Raw genomic sequence first — 21,629 nt, forward strand, 5'->3', positions numbered from 1 at the left:
CACTAATTTTCTCAAACTACTTAAGAGTGATTAATTTTAGGACAATATTTGTTTGGAATTAAGCACAAAGTTACACGATGGGCTATCTGTGGTCTGCCCACCACGGGTATCGAAACCCCGTTTCTAGCGTTGTAAGTCCGCAGACATACCGCTGAGCCAGTGGGGGTGAGGAGGGGCTTTAGAACAATGGTACATGGAAAGCATATCAAATAAGTTACACTTTTTAATATCATCTTGCCATCCAACCGTCTTACAATTCTTTAAAACATTTTTCGTTGAGTGTTGACATTATTAGCTTTAACTGAATTTCACTTTGTGAAAGAAAGTTCCTAGAAAAAACGTGTACTTTTATAACTTCTTTTTAAGGTTAATTTGATAAGTAGAGAGGTATGTTTTATCATGCCTATTAAGTTATTTAAATTAAAATAATAATATACATTTCCAGACAACAAACACCTCATTTTAATTAGCCGCCTAATATAACTTTTTCATGCTTTTAATTAAGTTATAAAAGCCGTGACAATTTGTGTTGGAATCTATAACACAGTCTTTTCGTTAATATGATAAAACACTTCGTTGTATAACTGTAATAAGAATATACTCATTTTCAATTTCTCCCTCTTGTCACAAACACATATATTTTCAACGGAGAATAAGGAAGCCTAGGCTTATCAGACAAAAAATTCAAAACCTTTCATTTTCTAACGATCTGACAAAACTTCCGATATATTTGTGTTTGTTTCCGCGTCAAGATTTAGTACAATTTTGAGCATAAAGAGGTAATGAACTGTTACTACGACAACCGATATGTATTAACTAGTCGTTACTATAGCAACTATTACTATGACAGCATCAGTTCTCTTTAAATGTTATCGAACAGTTACTGTTGTGTATATACGACTGTTTAGCTTGAGAGTTATTATTTAGTTGATTTATTGATTTAGTATCTAATGATCATTTAGTTTTCATAACATGTGTTAAAAGTTATTTTAAAGAGATAGTTTTGACAAGTTTCGTCACATAACACTGTTCGAGTCGTACGTTCTGTAAGTTGTTTAATTGTTGTACTATAATTGTACAACATTTTTGTTGTCATCTTAATTAAAACTTTTAAGTTTTCTTGTTATGTGAATGTTGTTATCACTAGAGAGTCAAATATATCGGAAAATTCACATCTTGTATAGTAATAACAGAATAGTTCTTCTTGTCAGTTGGGTTCTAAAGTAATTGAGATAGCCTGTATGGACTTTTGACGTAAAAGAAAATTATTTAAAGCAACGGATGCAACTTTGGTAACACACGGAGTAACTTAAGTGAATTTATCACTGATTCTATTGCGGTGAAAAAAGTACAGAAGAGACAATTCGTCTTATTAATTAGGTTTTAAAGAAACTAAACCAGATTGTGTGGACTTTTGACTGAAAAGAGAATTATTTAAAGCTCTAGATTCAACTGTGGTAACTAAAAGTGTAATGATTTTGTATCTATATTTTTGAATTGTTTTTAATACATTATTTCAAAACAAGTGGATCTTGTGTTGTTCGTTTATTATTGAAATTTATCGCCAACAAATCACAGATACCTACTGTAAACAAGCCGGCCCCTATACTGATATATACTCCATACCCCTGATAATTACTGCAACAGATCAGATCTATATCTGTATTGTTAATATATACAGATCATTTAATGGCTTAAAAATAACGGCTGTCAACATTTGCAAAGTTATGTTGTACTTATTTATGAAAATGTTACTTACACTTAACTACACGTGGATCTATATGAACACCTAACTACGTAAATTTATACTCACTTTTTACAATGTCCAAGTTGTCTAAAGAAAACCTCATTAACATTTTGTATTTATTCATCTCCAGGGAACCAAAAGATGAAGGCGATGTTCTAGTAAATCATCAGAAATATTAGTTTTGAAATTAACATAAAAAATAAATAATAACAGGAGCCTACAAGTAAATAAAGTTAGCAGAGCTTTCACAACACAGTTAAATTTTCCAAACAGTAGTAACAAAACAAAATATTTCATTATCAAATACATGATGTGCATGGACGTAACAGATATTTGCGTTTTTACTTTGATCACTGAACAATTCTGTAATTTCAATTTCACTATTTTAGATCTATTTTATATTATAATTAGTTTGTGTCCAAACATCGATCACAACAACTCGAGTATTCTGACAAATTTATTTTAATGTATCAAAATATTTACCTCGTAAGACATTAATGGGATAACGACCGAAAAGGTGATCGATTACGATGATTGATTTTTAGTTTTGCACTAAGTACCACAGAGTCGGTTGGCTCTACATGTACAGATGACCAAGGCACTCAATAAGCATAATACAAATATGCATGTTAAAAATGAACAATGAAAGGGATCTTTACTTTAGAAGATGATTGCTGCTCGCTTTCATTTGTTTCTCTACCCAACGAGCCCAAAAACAAGGCAACAAACCATCGCTAAGATACCAAACCAAAAAGTGACCAACCCACCAAATTATTCCTCTTTCTTCTTCTTGTTTGAGTCGAGATAATTCTACATCTACTTTATTACCAACGTAAACCCACCCTATGTGTTTCTGGGTAGTACTCGATGTCATACCTTAGTCATAATAACTGGTATTACTTTTTTTCAAAAAATCGTAATTCTAGTGTAAACAATGTTATCATTACCCCTTAAAGTTAGTTTTAGAAAAACAATTGGTGTTCCTTTAAACATATTAAGTGCAGGGTTAAGCAGGAATTACTAGCCAATAATAGATGAATATTATATTATTGAAACATACATAATACTCAATGCTTTGTACCCTATTCAGTCAGTGCCTTTAGGAAGCCAAGCCCTATATTATCTATGAAATGAAGGTGTAAAAAAAATCAATGCACATAATACTAACTTTTATTACACACATTTACAGAATACATTAAATTTCAGTCAGGGTAAAAACATCACGAAAAAAGTAATAAAAAGTTTTGTTGATCCTTGTAGATGTAAAATGATGTAGGGATGGCAGTGCGAGAAAGAATGCAAACAAGAATATAGAGATGATATATGTAGATTTATCATATGTAAAATGCATATTTGAGTTTAATATTACTGCAGTTTGAAATTAGGTATTATTGACTGTTGTATGCAGTTTTTATCGTAATATCATTGTCATGTCAAAATAGGCGTAAGTGTAGTGCAATTAAGAGCCCAGGACTTACGTACAAAGAAAACAAAGTTGAGTCAAAACATGTCTTGGTTGTAACAGATTCTCGCTACGGGTTCGGTCGAATTGACCAATTCTGTAACTACTCGTATATTTTACAGTGAAACATTAACTTTTAATACTGAATGTCATGTATAAATGACCTATGTACAGCTGTATGATATCTACGTTATTGTTTGCATTATTTTTAGCACTGCCATCCCTGTATTACTTTACACTTACAAGATGTTTTTATTACTTGTATAGATAACTTGCTCTGATAGGAAGTTAACATTCATTCCTCGAAAGTAATATAATTTCATTAACTGGATAGTTTCTATTCAGGCAAGTGATTTAAAATAGGAGAAAATCATAGAAAAAATAGGTGTTTAACATTTTGCTTGATTAGACACTGCACGTATCAGTGCAAAGTGGTCTATCATTCTAACTGTTCCTTGAATCTCTGCTTTACTCTTTAATAGACTTTTGACCCTTGAAATTCGCTATTGTAAAACTTTATATATTCATTCGACTCTGGTAATTTCAAGTATCCAAACTAAGTGTTCTAATATTCTTTTAAATCTAATGATTCAGATTGTCTGTGCAAAATATTCTAATATTCCCTGGATTCTAACGGTTCAGCATACCTTAAGTACGATATTTTATTTGGTTTAATGATTCAAATTTTTGTATTAACTTAATTATAAATATTAAATGATCCTTGGTTCATTATCATCTTGATTCTATATACCTGTGACAAGATATACTCTTAACTGCAATGATTCTTTGTGTACGTGGTTCGTTTTCCTCTCGACTCTGATGATGCTCGGAATTGATATGTGGTGTTAGTTTTCTGTATTTATAAGTAAAATAATTGGAGGTGTGCAGTTATAACATCAGAATTGCAAGGATACCAAGCTTCATTGTTTTAAGATCCAAAATTTGGAATTTTGGTGAAGGATAATACTGTACTAACGAACAAGGTAGGATTGCAACTAACATTTTCCCAGAGCAAACAAAGTCGATATGCTCAGCAAAGCATAAGAGATGTTTCTATGTGATATCTGCCCTGAGCAAACGAAGTTAATTTTCAGCAGTATTGTAAAAGAAACCTGTGTCATGTGACCTGATTCTGTCAAAACTATTAGCTTGACAGTAAATGCTTCAATAAGTTCATATATCAAAACAACAAAGTAGTAATGAAGGTGATATGTTAGGCTGTAGATATATTTGCTGCAGGAAATCAATCTCTGTTGCACTAGCATTATATTTTAAAAAATAGCATTCTAAAGCTCGTATACGTTATTTTCAGATATTCAACTCCAGACTTGTGAATCACATAATTTTAATGTGCGTAATCACTGTAGTTCGAAGTATGTTACATAAAATGTTAACATGTTCTATTGGAAAAACAAAAAATATTATGTTTTTTATTAATTAAATCCGTTCAGTTTATTTCATACGGACTGCTTACGTAATAAAGTGAAATTTGTTGCGGATTTACATATTCTTAAGTTATTTTAGATTGTAAAATATGAAAAATATTAATTATGCTTAAAACAATGATGTGAAACAATTAAAATGTGTACAAAAGAAAATTATGATAAACATGCGTAACACTGAACATTAACACTTAATTAAAATGAATAATTTAAAATTAATGTTTACTTTTTAAATTAAATTAAAAAAAAAACACCAGAGGGAACGTGTACTCACGAGAATGATGACGTCTTGCGTATCGTTCCACTCTTTCTCTTTATGCTTGTAATTATCAAAAGGTCAGAAAAGAGGAATATACACCGTTCTTTCTTTGTATTAAGTGCACCCTAGTAAAAAAAAATGAAAACTTTCAAATTCGCTTCTTTTTCACTTAAATTAAGCAGTGACTTCAACACCATCATACCACGAGGAATACTTTATTTTTCAAATATTTTAAGCTGGTTTCCTGTGGTTACCAAGTTTCTTTGTGTTGAACATCTGCTCGTGTCAGTTTACACGAGAGTTATGATAAACTCTGACATGTTCAAATAATGAGAAGGAAGGAACAAGAAAACTGCCTATCAATACTTTAAGTGTAAATATGGATGTCCTTCTTTGCAATACGTTTTCTTAAACCTGATCGTTTATCCATTATAATCTGAATTGCCCAATTTTTTTTATAAACAATTATTCGCAAGTTAATTTGTTAGTAAATGTTTAATCTAAAGTGTCAAAACTTTTAAAGACTAAATATTTACTTAAAGCAACAAATACATTTAAAATTTATACTATATTGATCAAACAGTAAGGCTGTAAAAATGTTTGTAAAAGTATTTTCTTCCTAAGATTCACGGAGTATGCTCTAGTATCAGTTTTCATTCTCATTTCACTTATTCTAAATTTTAAATATACTGTGATATGTGAATTTCAGATATTATACTATCAGTAAATTCGCCTTTTTCATCTCGTGCGATCGAAGTGCTTAAATGTCAGGTTGAGTTTCTAGTTTAGTTTTAAATACCATATAGATGATGTCCTTGATGAGAAAACCTTATTAGGAAAAATGTGGTACTTTTTTGGAAATCCTGACATTTCTATAATTCAAACAAATGTGATAAGCCATCCAGTTTTTTTTATAGTAAGATATTCGGTGTGTTTGGGTGTCTACTGAAGATCTACATTCGACTTGTGATTAGAGCCATTCAAGCCGAGTTTAGTAATCAAAGTCACCCAATTCATAGTATGTTACTATTAAATATAACGCTGATGGATTCGTTTATGGAGCATCTTTGAAAAAAAAACATGGATGTGTTATTTGGATGCTTAACGTCGTTACACAATCCATGAAATCCTAAAATGACAAACTTTTTTTTCTCATTAAAAACCGCCTACCCAAAACATGGATTGTGAAGCAATATTAAGCAGCCACTCGAGAGCTATCTGCGCTAGCCGTCCCTAATTTAGCAGTGTAAGACTAGAAGGAAAGCAGCCAGTCATCACCACCCACCTCCAACTCTTGGGCTACTCTTTTACCAGCGAATAGTGGGGTTGACCGTCACATTATAATGCCTCCACGGCTGAAAGTGCGAGCATGTTTGGTGTGACGGGAATTCGAACCCGCGACCCTCAGATTACGAGTCGAGTGCCTTAATCACCTGGCCATGCCGGGTCTTCCTTTGTTTTTTAATCTTTCAAGTACCAATAGATGATATATTCCTAATTTGACAAAAAAAACTTTGTGATTTGAATACATGAGTATTCAACTTCCGAAAAAAATGTTACATGTTGTGAGGGGGATTCGAACCCCCGACCCTCAGATTATGAATCGAGTGCCTTAACCATCTAGCCATGCCAGGCCGTGGTGGAAAAGAAAAGTGTAATTAAAAAAAAACTGCCAGATGTAAATTGGAAAACATGAACAGTAATTAACGAAGGCTAATCATGTCGAACAAGAGAAATTCTTTAAAAACTGCAGTATTTTCTAATAAAACACAGATTTTTATTTTGAAAACTTTAACAACACTGAGATGAGTTAGTTTGATATGTTAACAACTATTACTTCAACATTTATGAATCAGTTAATGTGACCCTTATACAAGTGAAACTTAATTTTTCAATATAATCCATACTGTTTTCATAACACCTATTACATTAACTTTTTTATCTACTGTAAACTGTTTTGGGAGACTGTAACACTGACGTTTGATAAAGTGTAAACTGTTTTCTTAAAATCTATACGTAAACACTTCAGTAGGGTGCAGGTTATATCCTCATAACGGGGGGTTATATTGTTACGGTCAATCCCACTATTCGATGTTAAAAGAGTAAACCAAGAGTTGGCGGTGGGTGGTGATAACTAGCTGCCTTCCCTCTAGTCTTACACTACTAAATTAAGGACGGCTAGCGCAGATAGCCCTCGAGTAGCTTTGCGCGAAATTCAAAAAACAAACAAACAAACTAAATTACATTTCTGACAAGGTGAAGATTATTTCCTTGTCAACACTAAATTACATTTTTGGTAAAATAAATGTTATTTCTTGGCAACAACGGATTACATTCGTGATAAAATAAATTTTATTTCTCAGCAATAATAGATTATATTTCTGATAAGTGATGGTTACTTCTAGCAACAATACGTTACGTTCTTTGACATCTGTAATATTTAAGCTTTACATAATGGACAAGATAAAGCTTGTTTTGACGACGTTCTGATATTGATAATAATAATATCAGTTAATATTTTTAACAATTATAATCTTAAGTTAAAGGCACAGATCACATCGTCGAATAGTTTACGTTTACTTACCGAGATCGTCACAAGGTCGTATCTGATAAATGTCCTATCTGGCTGAACTAACTGTAAAGAAACACAAGGGTTAAATTCGAAACTTCAGAATTTGTATAACATTCTGCATTTTAACTTCAAAAAACACAACGTTCCTAATTATGAAAATATGTCGAATTACTGTAATAATTCTCTAAGTTATTTCTATGCTGGTATTCGTTCTATTTAACTCTCATCTTACTCGCTTGTTTTTATAACACTCCTCATCAGTATGGTCGATATATATAAATAATAGAACGCAATGGCAAATTTTACGTTTATTTTAAAGGCAAGGCAACACAATACACTAGCTGCGCCGTGCCCGTGTCAGGGATCAAACCTCTAAGTTTTACTGGTAACTCGTAAAACTTATCACTGATCCACCATGTGAAGCAGTAATTTTATACTTTATTTCTTACAAAACCTAACAAAAACTGGAATAAATGACCCATTTTGTGGGTAAAAACCCACAGAAATAATCAGTAGGATTAATTTAAATGTTTCAGATATTTTGTGTGTATGTGTGTGTGTCTGACACGACCTGTTATTAACGAGACCTGCAAAATTTTGAACTTACAAACAATTTAGTGCAAAAAGTAGTTTATAACGCTGTTTAAAAACAACGTTGAAGTTATATATACCCCTAGTGGCAGTTCTAGGTTAATTCTTCGATATTTTTATTAGCTATCAAAAGGGTTATCAATTACGTGTCGGAAATTACCAGTGACGAAGAAGTATAGACTCTATACGATTATTGGCCAGGTGGGTAAAGGCGTTTGACTCGTAATCTGAGGGTCGCGGGTTCGAATCCCCGTCACACCAAACATGCTCGCTCTTTCAGCTGTGAGGTCGTTATATAGTGACGGTCAATCCCACTATTTGTTGGTAAAAGAGTAGTCGAAGAGTTGACGGTGGGTGGTAATGACTAGCTACCTTCCCTCTAGTCTTACACTGTTAAAGTAGAAACGGCTAGCACAGATAGCCCTCGAGTAGCTTTGCGCGAAATTCAAAACAAACAAACATAAGTTAATTAACTTGTTTTACTTGAAAGTGCTACGTCCTCTATACACAGAAAGGTCGTTAGCGGGATACAAGTCCTGTAGTAACCAGCCGTATATTGTGAAATCTATTTCATATCTTTCAGTTCATGATAGAATATTACATACAAATCTGTTTACTTTCGTACAAAAGCACAGTATTAGCACAGCATGGTCATTACCCATATACATTGGGTGATCAACGTATATGGTCATGGCCACGTTTATAAATACTTTAGTCGTGTAATCCTTTGAACAACCAATGTTAAAAACGATTGCCTTCTGTAGACATAAAACAAAAAATTATAACGCACAAACTATCACATACAAAAATATTTTAAGTCAGTTAAGAATACAGATTTCTTACAAACAATAATACGATTGTTCCTGTTAGTAACATAAGCCTTTATTTATTCAACACGTAGGAACGCTTATCTTCTTGTATTTCATTACACAAATCTCGTAAATACCAACATCGTACTCTGTTCTCAGACACAAAGAAAATACGAAACTGCCATTAGTAAACACTAGTTCATCATTTCTTATATACACAGCATTGAAAACCAGTCGTGACTTTGGATTTTTTTTTTATCTCAGGCGACTCCAGGTATCCCACGTTACTTTTTCCTCTCCTTACTGTCTCACGCTTATAAGATTTAAGAATCCTGCAGGTATTCCACTTCGTTTTTCTGTTTGTACTTTCTTAAGTGCGAAAAGCAATAGATATTTCACTTATGTTTGCTGTCTCAAGTACAATAAAATAACAAACTTCCACTTTGAGTTACAAATATGGAGTACCTATTGAACTTCCAAGGCCTTAATTATAGGTAATTAACCAATTATAACATTTCTTTAAGGCTAAAGAAAAGTTAATGAAATAGCCTCAAAGTATAGAACAGTTTCATTTTTAACTACTGTCGTTTCTCCTGTTATACACTGCTGGCCAAAATCTTAAGGCCAGTGAACATAAAGAAAAAATTATGCATTTTGCGTTGTTAGACTCAACCACTTATTTGAGTAGAGCTTCGAAAGATGAAAATATTCGCTTCACATTATAACGTCGAAAAAGGTAATAGTGATTAGCTAATTTCGCAAAAATCATAGTTTATTTTATATATGTTTTATTCGCTCATAATACTCACATCCATGACGCCTTCTATTAAATGTTCGATTTCTCTTATTTTCTGTTGCATCTGCTCATGTTGGAAAGCCTCTCTTTCCATCCTATTAATCTGGACTGCTAATTCATGGACTTCTTTTTGTGCCAAAACTAGTGGTTGGTGGTCTGGGTGATCAACAGGAGTATGTTTCAACAGCTCCTATAAGACGTGTAAAAGTTACACCATTAGAGAGATTAACGGCTATGCATTTTTATGAACTTATAACTTAAAACTGAGAGCCTGAGAAGGCGGAAAACTGTTTTTGATAAAATATTAATTTTTATTTCATTAATAATTTATTTAAATATTAATAAATTTTGCTTAATTAATAATTTGTTTAAACATCAATAAATTCACGGACATTTTGTAACAGAAAGTATTGGTTAAATATGTTTGTTTTTTTCCGTCATTATTTTGCAGTTGCATTAGATTTACGATTTGTAGAAATATACTTGTCTTTCGAGTGCAAAATTCTACTCTTCAAATAATTCTCTCAAGAAAATAAATTCTTATCTTCCTCAATTTTAATATTTAGGGAAAAGTACCATGGTTAATTGGTAAAAGTGAAAGTTCGCGCTGTTTCAAATATTTAAGGAAGAATCAACTTTCTGTGGAATGGAAAGCGAATAATAAAGTGTGGATAACAAGTACTATATTAGAGGAATTTTTGGACAAATTAAACAAAAGAATGGAACAAGAAAAGAGGAAAATTCTACTTTTCCTAAATAATGTAACTTGTCACTCAAAAGTTCAACTTTCAAGTGTTCGTTTAGCCTTTCTACCTCCATGTACAACATCAGTTCTACAGTCACTAGGTAACGGAATTATACAGTGTATAAAATTGAAATACAAAAAATTGATGCTTCAGTATATTATTACAAACATAGATGACTGTAAGAGAGCATCTGAAATGACCATGAAAACTGACGTGTTAGATGCAATTGTATTTTTAAGTCATTTAATCAAATGCGTAAAAGATGGATGTGTAATAAACTGTTTTCGAAACTGTGAATTTATTCTTCATAATGGCGGAGACTGTGGATAAGTTGTTTGTTGTGACGATTCTAGTGAAATCTAAAGTCTGATTGAGAAGATTGATGCAGATGATTCTGTGAACGTGGAAAGGTTATGAACATTGACATGAATGTTTTAACAGAAACCGATGAAATTGATTTAAAATCTATAATAGAATCACTAGATGGTAACAGTGTGAGAGATTCAGAAGATGAACAAAATGGAAAAGATAGTGAGGAAATAGAATTTCCTACTTTATCGCAAGTGTTAAGTTATATTAACGCTATCAAATTGTATGCAAAAATGAAGGGGGAAAATGAACTTCATGAAAAGGCCGTAAAATTGGCGTTCTCTTTTAACCATGAGAAAAGTCCATTAAAAAAATAAAACAGTTGAAATTTGACACTTTCTTCAAATAAATTTGATTAATATTTTATGCACTTATGTATATTCTGAATATTTATTTTTGTTTTTATTCCAATAAATATAGCATAAACAGTATAATGACTTTATCTACAAACGTCTAACTTCCCTTGAGTCAAGCAAGTATAAAGTTCCGCTCAAAAATGAAGTAAAATTTCTAAACCAGAAAACCTGCTTAAGCCAGAAAAATTACTCGGTCCTGTGTGATTCCGCCTGAGACAGGTTTTACTGTACTTTGTTTATTGAACGTCTAAGAAATTTGCTTCAATACTGAAACTGTGCTATATTTAAACTTTGGTTCGAGACCACCATAAGGAACAATTCATAATTGCCCTTAAGATATGCAATCAATATTAAAAGCCAAGACTTTCGAGAAACTAGACGCAATTATTTCTATGTAGATTGAGGGCTAAACTAAGTTAAATTCGAATTAAGTTCGCATCATATGTTGCTTTGCTGAGCGTTAGCACACTGATTACATATAAACTGTATAAATGTTTATCATGATTTTCAGAAACTCTCTCTGAAATTAAAATGTTTGAAGTCATTAATCTTGTACCTGTGTATGTGTGTACGTATTTAAGTTTAAATATACATGTATATCTGCGTGTTTAATTTTATATGTGTGTGTGTGTGTGTGTGTGTGAAAGTTTAATTACATATATACACTACTGGCCAAAATCTTAAGGCCAATGAACATAGAGAAAAATATGCATTTTGCATTGTTAGACTCAACCACTTGTTTGAGTAGAGCTTAGAAAGATGAAAATAAAAAAAAAACTTTTAGCATTTAATAGGGAAAATGTGAACACTATGAAATTAGCCTAAATACTAGCTGGTCAAAAGTTTAAGACCATACCAAAAGGAAGTCTTAAACAGGGTAGGAAATGTCCAACAAGAGTCTCAGTAGTGAGTTGCACGGCCGTCATTGCGAACAACTTCAAACATTCGCTTGGCATCGTCGATATAAACGTTTGTAGAAGGTTGGCTGGAATGTTATTCCAAGTGGTGAAGATGGCTTCATGAAGATCGTGCACTATTGGGAATTGACGTTCATTTCTACAGACTTCCATTGCCATTCACCCCCAAACTGGGGTTCAGTTCGGGCGAACACGCTGGATGGTCCAAAAAAATCACGTTATTCTCCATGAAAAAGTCTTTTGTCCTGAAGGCATTATGGATTGCAACATTGTCCTGCTGAGAGATCCAGTCACTTCCACATAAGCGAGGGCCTTCAATCAATAAGGATGTTCTCTCCAACATGTCAGTGTAGTCAGCTACTGTTTGACGCCCCTGTATAACCTGAAGCTCCATTGTTCCATGGAAGGAGAAAGCACCCCAGATCATGATGGAACTTCCTTCACTGTGTCGTGTAAGGATATCCTTATCGTGCCAGTAACGTTGGAAGCCATCTGGACCATCCAGGTTAATTTTTTCTCATCAGAGAACAAAACCTTTCTCCACTTTTCTACGTCCCATGTTTGGTGCTTCTAGGCAAAGTTTAATCGAGCTGTTTCGTGATGTGGAAGGAGGTGTGGCCTTTGAAGACGTTTACGGTTTTTAAAGCCTTTCTCTCTTAGAAGCCGTCTTATTATTTTTGAGCTGCAATCTGTGTCTGTAAGGGCCTTAATCTGGTACGACGATCGGTTGGTGTCTTGCCGCACAACCCGCCGAATCCTCCTGCTCAACGCCGGCGAAATTTTCTTGAGCCGACCATTTGAAATTTTCGTTCCGTATCCCACAGGGTCTTTGAGAAATTTGCAACAGCAGTTTTACAACGCCCAATCTCACCAACGATGGCACGTTGAGAGAGACCTTGCTTTTGCAGCTCGACAATTCTGTCACGTTCAAACTCTGTCAACTTTTTAGCCTTTACCATGTTTTTACCCAATGTAACACAGGAGATGTCAGTGCGAGATGTTGACAACGTTAATGCTTGAACACAAATGGCTAAATTTCATTACTTGTTTACCGGTTAACGCTTCGTTTCAGTATGGTTTTAAACATTTGACCAGCTAGTATTTAGGCTAATTTCATAGTGTTCACATTTTTCCTATTAAATGCTAAAAGTTTTTTCCCTTTTCTTATTTTCATCTTTGGTAGCTCTACTCAAATAAGTGGTTGAGTCTAACAACGCAAAATGCATGTTTTTTCTCTTATGTTCATTGGCCCTAAGATTTTGGCCAGCAGTGTATATACACGTGTGTATGTTTAAGATTAATTTAATCTTTATTTCCTTTAAATCGTCAAGTCTTCGGGAAATAACACTGAAAGAGACTTTCCTACTGGAATTAACGTTGGTCATCTATTCTTAGTAATATAAAACTGTTCCTGTAATTGTTAATTTGAGAATTAGTGTGCGGTGTGGTGAGGGTAACGTTTGGTTGTCGATACGTAGATGATCCAAAGAATATACCTTTGAAGTAAGTACAGCATACATATTTTGTAATATCGGGTTTTCACGCATATGCGCGCACTACTATGGGTTACTAAGAGTAACTGTTATTTCTGTTCTAATAGTTTGTTAACAGCTATATGTCCTCCGCTGTTATAGTGGTAAGTCTAAGGATTTACAACGCTAAAATCAGGGGTTCGATTTCACTCGGTGGACTCAGCAGATAGCCCGATGTGGCTTTGCAATATGAAAACACACGCACTTAAGAGGTTTACATTTTCTAACTTTCGTCTTTAGATAACATGTTACCTAAATATACAGTGCAACCCTGCTTTATACTCCCCAGACATTTTGAACCAATAAGGTTCCTGCACTAAGAAAGAATGCATTGTTGAACGAAAGCTAACTGGATATTAGTCACGAGAGGTTAGAGTTCGCGTGTCAAAGTTCAACAATGAAGAAGAGTTCTTATATGTTTCTTGTTTTCCCTTGTTTGATTTGTTTAACGATATCTTTATCTCGACTATGTGTTGTGAGTATTTTTGTTTCCATTCTATTCTCATTCAAGGTTTCTGCTGAGTTTCCTTTGTTTGTTTTGTTGCCAAGCACAAAACCTCACAATGTGTTACCTCTGCTGTATCCTCTGAGGGTAAATAAACCCGATTTTTAGTGATAAAAAACCCCAGACTTACCGCTGAGACACTGGTAAAAATTTAGTTTTGTAAGGTTTAGTTAAGTGTAAATATCTTTGTTTTAGTTTGTTGAGAAGGCAGGCATTTTACTCAAGTGATATTTCTTTATTTTTGATGGCATTTATATATATAAATAAATTTTGCACGAACAAAATCAAGTATTATCTCTAATTTCTTTTGTTTCAAGAAGCAAGGTTATCAGAAGGTTTATTGTTCTATTATAATTTTATTTAGCTTGTGTTTCTCACTTCAAGATTAATTTTTTTGTATATTGTAACTTATGATTGTATAATTGCATTAATCATCATTATGGCTACCTTGTTATACTATTTATCAATAATTACCCCTGTTTATTTTCGTAAGTGAACCATTCATAGTTTCATAATTTATTTCTTTACCTTGTCAATAAAAAACATTGTTTTCTGACGAGCACAGGTGCTTATTTATTTGAATTTAAGCACAAATTTACACAATGGACTATCTGTGCTCTGCTGCACAGGTATCGAAACCCAGTGTTGTAAATCCGCTGTGCCAGAGGAGTGCAGATATTCTTCTGCCTTTTAAGGTTAAGCTGTGTGCCTAATCCTAACCTTCATCATACAGAAAATCTCCTTGCGATTTGTGTTCATGATATTAGGAGGGCGTCCTTATTAATCTGGACAAAAATGTAATGTTTTATGAAATTTGTACACTTCGTAAATATCACACCTGATTTTTACCAAATCTTTTGTATTTAATCCTCACATTAAAAAAAGATGTTAAGTCATTCATTATTAAACACCTCCTCCTTCCCCATTGTCAACTCTTGGGCCACTCTTTTACCAAAAAATGACTGGATAGACTGTCACATCATAACTGCCCACCGCTGAAAGAGCGAACGTGTTCGATAACGTTTGGTTGGTTTCACTGCACAACAATTTTTTTGAAAAATTTTGCCTCCTCAAAAGTTTTTTGCTGATTGTGACAGGTACCTGGTGAGTATGTACAAATATAGTTTTGGTTTTGTTTCATCACGTAGGAACTCTGAGAAATAGACAGTTAACTGTTTACCGGCAATAACGTATTTAAGTATTTATAACGTATTTACACTATTAAGTTCAACATAATTAAAAGTGTTTTGCTCCTGATTTTCATTTGTATTCAATGTACGTTGCATCACGTTGCAGTGTCCAACAGTAGTCAGCAAACATTGACGGATTCCAGTTGCCCTAATATCGTTTTTCCGTTGTAGGAATGTCCTGGTGAAAACTGAAGATTTCGATGAAACGGTACGTGATGGGCAAATATGGATGTGATTTTCGTGATCAGCAGCCAAAAATCTATAAGAAACACCCAACAGTGTTCAAGAAGCAAAAACTTTGTTGTGCAGTGTTATTTCTGAATTTCACGCTAAGCTACACGAGGGCTATCTGCGCTACCCGTCCCTAAATTAGCAGTGTAAGGCTAGAGAAAGGCAGCTAATCATCACCACCAACGTTAAGCTATTCTTTTACGAACGAACAGTGGAATTGACGGTCACGTTATAACGTCCCCACGGCTGAAAGGGCGAGCATGTTTGCTGTGACGGGAATTTGAATTCATGAATCGCATGTTTCGAATCGAGTACCCTAACCATGTCTCAATTCCGATGAGTTAAACATAGTGAATTATGTTGAGTAAACTTATACTTTGTCTCTTATAATATTTAGTGTAAAAACTGAAAAAAAGTCAGTGAAGTGACTCACTTTCAAAGTAAAACGCGTAAGACTCTCCATCAGTAGTTAATGGTATTTTAGTTATAGTTGTGTGTTTGAGCGTGACCCGTATGATAATAGAAACTAAATCGCCCACCTAACGCGAATCCTTAAGAAATACGATATATAAATAACTTGAAAAAAACAACAACAAGTCGTTTCACAGAAATGTAGGGGTATTTATAGAGCTGATATATTAAAATTTGAATTAAAGAAAGTTTATTTATGAAAAATGACAACTTAGAAACAAGAAAATGTGAAGCAAAGTCTGCAATTGTTACACAAACTGAATACTAACGTATGACAGAACTCGAGAAGCTATATCATGTTGTAATGTATCAAAGTTTACCAGCGTAAAACTATAGTTCAAAAACCAAAAACGTTTATAACTGAACATACTGTTGCTTAAAACTTATCCGGCCCGGCATGGCCTAGCGCGTAAGGCGTGCGACTCGTAATCCGAGGGTCGCGGGTTCGCGCCCGCGTCGCGCTAAACATGCTCGCCCTCCCAGCCGTGGGGGTGTATAATGTGACGGTCAATCCCACTATTCGTTGGTAAAAGAGTAGCCCAAGAGTTGGCGGTGGGTGGTGATGACTAGCTGCCTTCCCTCTAGTCTTACACTGCTAAATTAGGGACGGCTAGCACAGATAGCCCTCGAGTAGCTTTGTGCGAAATTTCCAAACAAACAAACAAACAAAACTTATCCACTTTAATGTCTTCTCTTTATTGGAACACACGCTTAATTTGGTCGTGACCTGGGAGGATGAGGTACATACCTTTTGGTAGCGCAAGCAAGATAACTGCTTTATTTTGTATTTCGCGCAAAGCTTCTCAAGGATTACCTCTACTAACCGTTCTTAATTTTACATTGATTGACAACAGGAACGTAACCTAATCAACACCATACACTACCATTCTTTGACTACTCTTTAATCAACGAATTGTAGGATTGGCCGTCACATTATTATGTCCCAACGACTAAAAGAGTGAGGATATTTGGGAAGGGTAATTGAAATCGTGATCCAGAGGGTATGAGTCAATCACCCAAAAAAATTAAGAGACATAAATAAAAAATCATACTAATTGACCAGTATGTCTCCACGTGTAAAATGGAGCATCTTGTAGAAACACTGTTAACATTGAAACTACCAGGTGCAAATATATATACGTATCAAGGCAAGAAACATGGCTCCAAATCTTGTGTACTCTCTATTGTAAAAATAGTTGGGTAGATACTGAATAATAGATCTGTGATGTTTTGTTACAGAAAATCTGTGTGTGTTACATCTGTGATAAGTAAAGCTTATAAATAAAGATACGGTAGAAAACACGTGTAATCAGTTTTAACCAATCATTGAAATTTCGTTGCGAACACACGTATCGTACATTACTGGCTGAAGCACACTAGTAACACAAGAATGTGGACGTGTTTACCATCGAAATGTCTGTGTCATCATACGTACCTTAATCAGAAGTTCGTAGCGCGGAATCCGTTGAACAGGCATAATTAGCAAGGCGTCTAGGGTTAGCTTTCCTTTATGTTCCCGAGCCATATGCTGCAATGATAAATGAAAAGTGAATTATAAGAATGTCACTCGGTCACTATCCTGCGTGACTGTAACCTGTTTCTTACTAATTCTCTGACTTCGGGTTATTTACCTTGTTACTTTATCAACAGGACATTCTGCCAGTCCAATTCAGCATCCAGCATTCAAATCGTACTTCGTAGGTCCGTGTAATAATTCGTAAATTTACGGACGAAAATAACCATTGATGACTTTGTAGACATTTTGGTAGTACATCTAACTGTAAGTTATTTTCTACAATAACCTTTTAGTGCACACTGTTAAAGATGAAAAAATAAACTTAAATGGATAACCACAAACTCACTGTGATTCAGGTCGAGTTCCTGATCTTAACCAAATAACAAAACAGAAAAGATAATTCATGTAAGTGTATATTAATCCTGTACATTCTTTAGCGAAAAGATACAGAGACCATGAGACACTGGCTGGGTTTAAATTTATGTTTATGGGGAAAATTAACAGTGGGTCTCTTGGAGTTAAGATAGACTTATTGCAAGTTTTAGACTCTGAGTAGAAACAGCATTATGCCTACCTGGCAGTATAATATATGAAGTACATTGTAAATGTCAAACAAGAGCAGTTAACGTTTATTCTCAGCCACAAAACTAAACAATATGTCAGAAATAAGAAGGTTATCCGAATTATTCCTACCTGCTTGCCCAGTAGTTTTACAGCTCACTTACTTAGCTGATAAAGTATAATTTAGGTCAGCAATGTCTTAAGAAGTTACACGATGTACTAAAGACACTGAACAAACGATCACTATCATTTTGTTTTGAAGTTATAGGAAACTTGTTACTTTCAAGATTCAGAACGTTATATTGAGAAAAGAAGTTCAAAACGTTGACGTAAAAGTAAAATTGTGCACTTAATTATAAATAAGTGAATAATCTTTATATTTCAAGGTAAACTTTTACTTTTGAGCTGACATAAGAACAGAATTCATTACAGAAAATAAAGTTCGTTTCCGTTACTTCAACATCAATAAAGGTTCCGAATGTTGTTATCAAATACACGATAAACGGGATGCTTACACATCCAGGTAGACTGAAGAAGCTCTTTTGTTTGCTCTTGGCTACATCTCTATGAAACATACATTGAGGGATTTGGTTAGAATACACCGTCTTATGATCTCCAACACTATCTACCTTTTAGCACTATATTTGCCTTACGTTGTAGCGTTTCTAACTGTTTGTCCTACAAATGTTTTCAAAGTTTGCCTGAAAACCAAAGAAACTTTTTTTTTTACTGTTTTTCTCAGGATGTTCGAGAGTCGGTTTGTCTAAGAATGGATGTAACGTAAGTTGAAATTCTTATTTTAAACATATTTTATGTGAAAAATAACTGAATTATAAAGATAAGTCTATATACTAATAAACTTAAACTATTATTTAATCGGTTCGTCAATGTTCGAAAAAGCTAATATCGTAAATTTGATTCAAACTTACCAAAGCCATTTATTCTCACAAAAGTATGAACATGTACTTCTTTTCAAAACTGTGTTTACTAAACTGTATTTTTTATCAGGTACATCTACCTCGCATGTAGGAGTGAACGGCGTTTAGGTGTTGTTTTTTTCTTCAAAGTTATTATCAAACGCAATTCTGGATTTCCTCTGAAGTTTAGTTTCACATAACGTCTATGAAACTGAGGCTTTAACTGCAATTAGAACCACTATTCAATATTCGGGTGGCTTTAGCATGACTGTTTTATAACAACGTTTCATCATGTTTTCTTATTTCTGTTAATTATCAGGCAACTTTTACATTAATATTTTTTTAAAATAGTTTCACTGCGCTTTCTTTTCTCCATTACAGTCAGTCGAAATTCATTCGTGGAGACGACACATGTTAATCTATAACTTTCCATCATGTGTCTTCTAAATTTTTCTGTAATGTACTACTAGTTTAGACAACAAACTGTTTATTTTTGATCGATGTTTCAAACCAGATGTAAAAGTTGATAATTCTAAAGACTATACTCTCACGTTTTTTTTTTCCTTTGGAAATAGTTTGCGTTTGACGAATTTTCAACACGATTTTGCGAACGTTTCGGGCATTTTCTTCAAACATAGAAATAGTCATCTTTCTTTTATCAAACATTCGATGCATTAACAAAATCACTTGATATATACTTTGTGAATAATTCTGTAGCTTATCCATTTAAATATAATTATATAAGTATGAAATTAATACCCTTGAAACTGTAAAATAAAATAGCTGTATTATTAAAAAAACAATAATGAAAAAGGAAGGTAAGTTACGATGGAAAAATCTTACGTTTTTTTTTTTAATTTACCGATAAATTGAACGTCAGTATTATAAAATAAATAGGAATTTCTTGGTAAATCTCCTTGCTGTTATAATGCAAAATTCATAAATTCAAGAGCATGTTAAAGGCTTCAACATACAAAATAGACTTATAAATACACAAATTCACACTTATCACTAAAACCTCGTGTATTAATAAAAAAACGTACACTATACCTTTCTTTAAATACTAGTTTGTTCATAAAGTACCCTTTGAAGTCGCGTTTCACCAAGTCATTGTTAAATGTAATTGAGTGAATACAGAATTTTGTGAGGAGTTACATTTTCCAGGCAAACGTTTTAAACATCATACACTGGAAATATTTTCAAAGTACGAGTTCTTTGTTGAATTTTTCACAAACGTATTCGAAGAATATCTGTAATAATTGTTCCTAATTTTGAAAGACAGTTAAGAACGTTCGCCGCTAATTCTTGGGTTATTTTTGTCAGACCAAATAATGGAATTTGAATGTCAGTCTTATAACGGATTCAGCCCAGGAGTGTGTAGTACGATTTCTGGGCCACACTCGGTTCACACAGGATGTGATGCTTATGTGAATGGATACATAATCGTTTCCTTCTGCTATATAGATGCTAAAATATTGTCTTCTCGACAATCAGACAAGTATAGGATAAACAATGTCGAAAAATCGGAATTCCAGAAACAGGAGTGCTTACGGAAGCTAGACTATACTTCACCAATTCACGTCTAACAAAGTAAGTTATAGCTGAAAACATTACTCAAATTACCAAGTTATTTGAGATGTGGAACATATCACACTACTCACAAAAATTAAAGTATGACCAGATTTATTGGAATTTTTATATCTCTAGTTTATTTTTTATTTAACTTTATCATGCTTATTGTAGTTGTTGTTTCTGAATTAAGCACAAAGCTACTCAATGGGCTATTGTGCTCTGCCCACCACGGGTATTGAAATCCGGTTTTTAACGTTGTAGGTCCGCAGGCATACCGCTGGGCCACTGGGGGACTGCTTATTGTAAAGAACTGCACTGATAGTAAGTAGAGTTTGCAAGTTTCTGCAGAAATGTTTAGTTATGTATTAGAGGTTTATGAGAAATGACTCATATCCTGCAAAGCAAAAGGCTTGTTTTATATAATTAAGAAAGATGTTTACTGCAAGCTGTTAGAAACCAATTAACTGAATGTGAAGTTTGCATAGCAGTCATACTGATACAGGAGGGCTGCAAAGGTCATGAGGATGTCACAATCTGTGGTCAATAGATAGGAGTTCAGGGGCCAGGCCACAGCATGGCCAGGTCGGTTAAGGCACTCGACTCGTAATCCGAGGGGCGCGGGTTCGAATTCCCGTCACACCAAACATGCTCGCCCTTTCAGCCCTAAGGCGTTATAATGTTACGATCAATCCCACTATTCGTTAGTAAAAGAGTAGCCCAAGAGTGGGTGGTGGGTGGTGGTGACTAGCTGCCTTCTCTCTAGTCTTACACTGCTAAATTAGGGATAGCTAGCGCAGATAGCCCTCGTGTAACTTTACACGAAATTCAAAACAAACCAAACCAAGCTACATAAGACCAAGCCAGGATCGAAGAAGGGCTACAGGCCCGAAGTGTGCCTCACAAATGAATTTTAGCAAGCTAATAAAATGCGTGTATCGTGCTAAACGGTTAGGGACAGGCTCCATAAAAGGTGAACTCAGGTTCAGAATATCAGTTAGTCCCCTGTACCAATTTCTGGGACACTAATAACCCAGTTGGCGTTTGCCCAGAAACAAGTAACCTTGACCT

At 34.1% G+C, this 21,629-nt stretch overlaps 1 protein-coding gene across 1 annotated transcript in view; it reads right to left on the reverse strand.

Moving 5' to 3' along the window:
* Window positions 1–21,629, reverse strand: part of LOC143251577 (uncharacterized) — a 244,805-nt gene that overhangs the window by 29,586 nt on the left and 193,590 nt on the right. Inside the window, exons 5-9 of the mRNA XM_076502849.1 lie at window positions 17,431–17,523; window positions 9,692–9,868; window positions 7,495–7,545; window positions 4,926–5,035; window positions 1,814–1,902 (exon numbers count right to left, since the gene is read on the reverse strand). Coding sequence (XP_076358964.1) covers window positions 1,814–1,902; window positions 4,926–5,035; window positions 7,495–7,545; window positions 9,692–9,868; window positions 17,431–17,523 — 520 coding nt within the window. The remainder of the gene's footprint in view (window positions 1–1,813; window positions 1,903–4,925; window positions 5,036–7,494; window positions 7,546–9,691; window positions 9,869–17,430; window positions 17,524–21,629) is intronic.

The sequence above is a fragment of the Tachypleus tridentatus genome, chromosome 6 (genome assembly GCF_004210375.1).
Source record: "Tachypleus tridentatus isolate NWPU-2018 chromosome 6, ASM421037v1, whole genome shotgun sequence".
NCBI lineage: Eukaryota > Metazoa > Arthropoda > Merostomata > Xiphosura > Limulidae > Tachypleus > Tachypleus tridentatus.